The sequence below is a fragment of the Arachis hypogaea genome, chromosome 17 (genome assembly GCF_003086295.3).
Source record: "Arachis hypogaea cultivar Tifrunner chromosome 17, arahy.Tifrunner.gnm2.J5K5, whole genome shotgun sequence".
Classification (NCBI taxonomy): domain Eukaryota; kingdom Viridiplantae; phylum Streptophyta; class Magnoliopsida; order Fabales; family Fabaceae; genus Arachis; species Arachis hypogaea.
The window spans coordinates 131,643,815-131,650,412 of record NC_092052.1 but is presented as its reverse complement, the minus strand read 5'-3'; the positions used below and the strand labels follow the sequence as shown (position 1 = coordinate 131,650,412).

Here is a 6,598-nt window from a genome sequence, read left to right as displayed (position 1 = left end):
AATTTCGAGAAAGCTCTCCAGTTGGAAAGGACGCCTACTGAATAAGGCAGGGAGGCTTTGTCTTGTTAAATCGGTTATGGCCTCTATCCCAGTTTATGAAATGCAAATTTCTCTTCTCCCGAAGTATGCATGTAATAAAATTGATTCCTTGATGAGACAATTCTTGTGGAAAGGCCAAGCGACTTGAAAAGGACTGCCTCTGGTCAGGTGGGAGGTCGCCATAACTCCTAAAAAGGCAGGAGGATTGGGTATTAGGGATACTTCCTGTGCTAACATGGCGCTTCTGGGAAAGTTGGTATGTGATTGTCTAAATAATAGTGAGAAGTTATGGGTGCAGGTTCTGAAGCATAAATATCTCAGGAATCAATCTGGTATGAACGGAAACAGTAGAAATTCTTCATCGGCTACCTGGAAGAACATTGTTAGTGCCTATGAGCATCTCAAGGAAGGGCTTCATTGGAATATTGGAGATGTCCACAAATCAGTTTGGTATGATGAGTGGACTCCTTTTGGTAAGCTTTGCAACCTTGTTCCTTATGTACATATTTCTGAATCAGATTTCATGGTGGCTGACTTGTGGAAAGGGGTGTCTTGGGAGGTTGATAGTCTTACCACGCCTATTCCGCATGAGATTAAGCAGTTTATTTATGGTCTGAGATATCCTAGTTTGACTGAGTTGGAGCCACAGTGGGAGTGGTGGACTGCAGCAACAAAAAAGTATAGTGCAAGGGAGGGTTACAGATGGTTATTAAAGAAAACATTAAATTGGAATGCCAACAGTAATTGGAACTGGTTGTGGAACACAAACATTCCAGAGAAGTTCAAATTTACTATGTGGCTTAGCTTACATGATACTCTACCAACTGAGACCTTTCGATTCAAGCGGCATTTAGCTTCTTCAGATATGTGTAAGAGATGTAACAAGGCGCAGGAGACTATGGAGCATTGCCTTAGAGACTGTGAACGATCAAAGGCAATCTGGTATATGTTGGATCCTAGTATCCTGGACTCGACAGCTGGTACTGCTCTTGAAGAGTGGTTTCGGAAGGCCTTGGCTAACAATGAGGCGTCCTTTGGTGCAGGGCTTTGGTGGGTATGGAGACATAGGTGCAATGACATATTCAACACTAACAACCCTTGGACAGACCATAAGGTTGTTGCCTTGGCCAGAATTACCGCCAAGGACTTACAGGTTTACAGGAATCGAAGCAATGCCTTTAGGTCTCTCCGAAATTGCCTGTGTTGGGAACCACCGGTAGGCAACAGTTTTAAAGTTAATTGTGATGCAAGCTTGTATATGGATTCAAATTTAGCGGGATTTGGGTGTATTATTAGAGATTCTAAGGGAGATTGGATCTCGGGCTGCTCTGGAAGCATTCCCCCTTGGTCTATAATCAGATGTGAATTATTTGCTGCTTGGAGGGGGCTGGTTTTAGCTTGGGATTGCGGTTTGAGGGATATTATATGTGAAACAGATTGCCTTGACATTCTGCCCATCATGCATGAGCTTACAAGTGGGTATCCATCTGAAGTAACAGATTTGGTTCACAAGATTCAGGAGCTTTTATCTCGTCCTTGGCTTGTTCACGTTGAATGGGTGTCCCGAGAAGCAAATAGAGCTGCGGATTGGATGGCTAAATATGGTGCCAAGAGTAACTCTAATCATGTTATTTGGTCTGAGCCTAGTGTTGATCTCCAACGAATCATCCGCTCGGATTTAGAATAGTTTTTGCTTTGTTTCTTTCCTTGTTTAGTCACCAAAAAAAAATATAAAAAAATATTATATAAATGAATATTTAAAATTTAAACTCAATAAAAACTGATATTTAATAGATTTTATATTAAAAATTATTTGATAATTTACTATAATATTAGTTAAAATTAATTGTTATAGTATTAATTTTTTAGTTTTTTTTTAATCCAAAAAACAGTAGTAATATCGTCGATCATATATTAACATCCAATAGATAATTAACTAAGCCAAAAGCTTTGTAATTAAGAACTTGGTACTTAGTTTTCAGAGTGCCTTTATAAAAAGATGATATACCATTAACTTCTCTCGTTAGCAAAGAACACGCACGCATGAAAAACCATATGATTAATGAAAAGTACGATTTTGTTAGAAAATTAATTCTTTATATTAATTCATATTTAACCAACAAAATAGAAAACAGAGGTTGATTATACTATTTGATTTATTATTATTATTATAAAGAGATAAAAAAATTAAAAAAATATTATCTGATTGTCAATTAAAAAATTGATTTTCAAGTTATCAACTTTATATGAAGTTGACTGTACTTGAATTTCTACTTATCTATATTTTTCTGTGAATATTTTCAATTTTGAAATGCTTAGTCATCCCTACAGTGAAAGGAAATTATTACTTTAATTTATTCAACTTTTAGTTCAATATAAAAAAAAAAACGTTTTTTTTCATTATTCTAGCTCTCTTTTTGTTCTGTTTATTTTTTCCCAGTGAGAATATATATGTCGCTTAATTTGATGACTTACCCATAAACGAAATTTTATTTTCTGTATTATATAAAGAAGCATGTAGCAGAGTGAGAAAAGAATATGTACAAATTCATTAATTTTATAACTGTTCAACTTTGGACAGATGCCAAATCGTGTGGTATTAGCAGTGCTGTGGTGGGTATCTTTCCAAAAATAAAATGATTTTTATTAGTTACCTTCTTATATTTAGAATTTTAAAATACTAATTACAAATTAAAATCAATCATTAAAATTAATTATTATATATTTATATATACATATATAAAAAATATTAAAAATCATCAAAATTTATTATTTTTTATTATCACTGAATTATTTAGTTCTTTTAATTTAATAATTCAATAATATATTTTATTTTATATTTTTAAATATTAATAATTAATAAATAATTAAAAATAACAAATTTTAATAATTTTTTAATATATTTTATACTAATAATTAATTTTGATATACACAAAAAATAATGGTTATAATTTGCATGGATGAAGGACGGTGACTGTTAACACATTCTCCTCCTTTGCCGCCACATTCCATTAAAGGCAATACTTACATATTATTAAATATTTACATAACTTTGAGTCTCATCAATTGCATTATATTGGTACCGTTTATAGGGAGCACACTTGTGTGTGTGTATATATATATATATATATATACCCCCAGTGACCTTCATCATCCTCATATACTCTTCCTCCCAAAAAGCATCTTCACAATTTAGGTTCTTAATCCCAAAGTGATGAACCCTCTTCTTGATAACGATCAAGTTCAACATAACCTTGAGAGATGGCCAAGTCTTAATGAGGTACGTAGTAAATTCTCGTTTTCATGTAAAATTGATAATCAAAAATTGTTAAATAATTTGATAAATTTAACTAAATTATTATCTAACTGTTTTCCACTGTCTTGAAAACAATTTTATCTGAGTTTACACCAATAAAAGGACTATGCCTAATGTGATTTACTTGTTTCTTTTGCATACAAATCAGGCGTTTGCAGAAATGAAGGCCATAGGGAAAATATCAGGCCCAACAGCCATAACGGGCTTGCTTATGTATTCAAGATCAATGATCTCGATGCTATTCCTCGGCTACCTCGGTGATGCCGAGTTAGCCGGGGGTTCCCTCTCCATTGGGTTCGCCAACATAACCGGCTACTCTGTTATCTCCGGTCTAGCCATTGGAATGGAACCGCTTTGTGGACAAGCTTACGGCGCCAAACAGTTGAAGATTCTGGGACTCACCCTTCAAAGAACCGTCCTCCTCTTACTGGCGGCCACCGTGCCCATCAGCGTGGCATGGCTCAACATGGAGAACATACTCTTATGGTGTGGACAAGACCACCAAATCTCGTCCACAGCTCAAACTTTCATCCTCTTTTCTATCCCTGATTTGCTCTTTCTTTCCCTCCTTCACCCTCTAAGAATCTATCTCAGAGCACAGAGCATTACGCTTCCGATAACGTTTTGCTCCGCCGTCTCCGTTCTCCTCCACGTTCCGCTGAACTTCCTCCTTGTTGTCCATTTTAAGATGGGTGTTGCTGGGGTGGCCGTTGCAATGGTGTGCTTCAACTTCAATCTCTTCGTCTTCCTCTCCTCATTCGTCTACTTCTCCGGCGTCTATAAAGATTCCTGGGTTTCTCCGAGCATTGACTGCTTCAAAGGATGGTCATCGCTTCTTGCATTGGCCGTGCCGTCCTGCGTCTCCGTTTGCCTAGAGTGGTGGTGGTACCAATCTAAACTATTTCATTCTTAGCCAATATTATTTAGGTGAAAACTCAGGTACAGTCGATTTCACCTGAAGTTGATAGTTGAAAGCCGTTAGATGGTTTAACTAATAGGAGTAAATTTTCATCTAACGGCTTTCAGCTATCAACTTCACGTGAAGTCGACTGCACCTAAGTTTCTACCTTTTAATTATCAATTTTATATGAAGTTAACTGCACATGAATTTTCACCTTTAATTAAACTATTTAGCATAACATGAACACACATTTTACCTTAAATTCTATATTATGTGAATATAGGTACGAATTTATGATAATGCTTTGTGGACTGTTGGTGAATCCAAAAGCAACCGTTGCATCAATGGGAATCTTAATCCAAACAACATCTTTGGTCTACGTGTTCCCATCGTCTCTTAGCCTTGGCGTCTCCACCAGGGTGGGAAATGAGTTGGGAGCCAATAGGCCCGCGAAGGCCCGCATTTGCATGATAGTTTCACTTTTTTGTGCAATGGGCTTGGGCATCACGGCGATGATCTTCACCACCTTGATGAGGCACCAATGGGGAAGGTTCTTCACCAATGACGAAGAAATTCTAAACCTTACGGCCATAGCATTGCCAATTGTTGGGCTTTGCGAGCTCGGCAACTGTCCGCAAACTACAGGTTGCGGGGTTCTGCGGGGCTGCGCAAGGCCCACCATTGGAGCTAACATAAATTTGAGTTCGTTTTATTTGGTGGGTATGCCGGTCGCGATAGTACTTGGATTTGTGAGTAAAATAGGATTTGTTGGGCTTTGGTTTGGGTTGCTTGCGGCCCAAGCAACATGTGCGGGCCTCATGTTGTTTGTTCTATGCAAGACTGATTGGAATGCTGAAGCACAAAAAGCAAAGGAATTAACCAATGCTGCTGCTTCTTCTTCTTCTTCTGTTAATAATTCCAAAACAAAAGGAGAGGGTAACAAGAACATCAATGATCATCATCATAATCATCTCGAGAAGATTGTGATCGCCGTAGAGAATGATGAACTTGGCAAGATCACAGAACAATCATCATCACTTGAAACCGACCCACTGATCACACCTACTACCAATAATAAACACAGTGTAAATTAAGATGGAAACTCAGGTGCAGTCGACTTTACGTGAAGTTCATATCTGAGAGCCGTTAGATGATTTGACTGATTTGACTAAATTTTCATCTAACGGCTCTCAGATATCAACTTCACACGTGAAGTTGACTTCATCTGAGTTTTACCGTAAATTAATTAATTATTGTTAAATTAATTAACTATCTAACTAGCTTCTTAATGATATGATCACTTGTTTCCTTGTACCCATTAATTCTTTTTTCAAATGAGAGTTGTTCCATTTATTGGATTGTACCGTAGACAAAAGTATTTAATTGTGTTGTTTATTTATTTATGTTTTGTTCAAAGAAGGGTGATTTTTGTTTCAAGTTCTTATTTTAATTTTAAAGTTATATATGCTATGTGTATATAAATAAAAATCAGTTATTCATATAGAATAATATTAAAATATAAAATATATAATTATAAATAAATTAATTAAATAACATATATTTGTAACTATATTTAATAAATAATTTTTTATATACATAATATTTGTGTACTTAAATATATTAATCCCACACTATACCACAAAACAAGTGAATATTCAAAAAATAAATAAATCAAATCAAATAGAAAAATAACAACACTTAAAACTTACATTTAAAATCATAATCGACATTAATAATTTGGTTTTTATAGTATTTTTTTGTTAGACAAATAAAAAATTAATTTATTATAAATTTAAATTTTATTTAAATTTTTGTTTAATAGACAAATAATTTAATTATTCGATCAATTTAAATTGATTTAAATTCGTTATTAATGTTAATGCAGCAACTAAGCACGCTTTTCAGGCACTTTTAGATTATTGTTTTCTTTGCTTTTAAATAGGAAGAAGCAAAAAGTCAAAAATTCTAACACGAACAGTATAGAATAAGCTGCGCATTATCGAGCTTGCAGAAATTCTTTCCTCTTTCTCGAAGAAAAGACTTTTGTTCCTCCACAAAATAATACATCACCCATTAACCACAAAAAACATTGAGCCTAACCTTGGAACACAAATTCTATCATGTTGGAAACTTCTACCAAAATTTTTATTCTCTTAACTCATTTTATTCCGTAATAATATTCCCTTTTAGAGAAAAACCTAAAATAGTTCTCGACAATTATCTCAAAAGACAACGAAGGTTTTTGACAAAAAAAAATCTAATTTGGTCCCTGACAATTACTTCGAAAGGACAACGAGGTCTCTGTGTCAAAAAGAAGTCAATGTTGTTTTTTTGGCACAGGA

At 34.9% G+C, this 6,598-nt stretch overlaps 1 protein-coding gene across 1 annotated transcript; it reads left to right on the top strand.

Moving 5' to 3' along the window:
- Positions 1-3,083: 3,083 nt before the first annotated feature.
- Positions 3,084-5,657, top strand: LOC112767079 (protein DETOXIFICATION 48). Its single transcript, XM_025812955.3, has 3 exons — positions 3,084-3,319; positions 3,504-4,240; positions 4,540-5,657. The coding sequence occupies exons 1-3, from the start codon at positions 3,254-3,256 to the stop codon at positions 5,348-5,350; spliced, it is 1,614 nt and encodes a 537-aa protein (XP_025668740.1). The 5' UTR covers positions 3,084-3,253; the 3' UTR covers positions 5,351-5,657.
- Positions 5,658-6,598: the final 941 nt, after the last annotated feature.

Coding starts and splice junctions, on each gene's coding strand:
- LOC112767079 (XM_025812955.3), top strand. CDS start 3,254: ATGAACCCTCTTCTTGATAACGATCAAGTTCAACATAACCTTGAGAGA. Junction 3,320..3,503: donor GATGGCCAAGTCTTAATGAG/GTACGTAGTAAA, acceptor CATACAAATCAG/GCGTTTGCAGAAATGAAGGC. Junction 4,241..4,539: donor GTTTGCCTAGAGTGGTGGTG/GTACCAATCTAA, acceptor ATGTGAATATAG/GTACGAATTTATGATAATGC.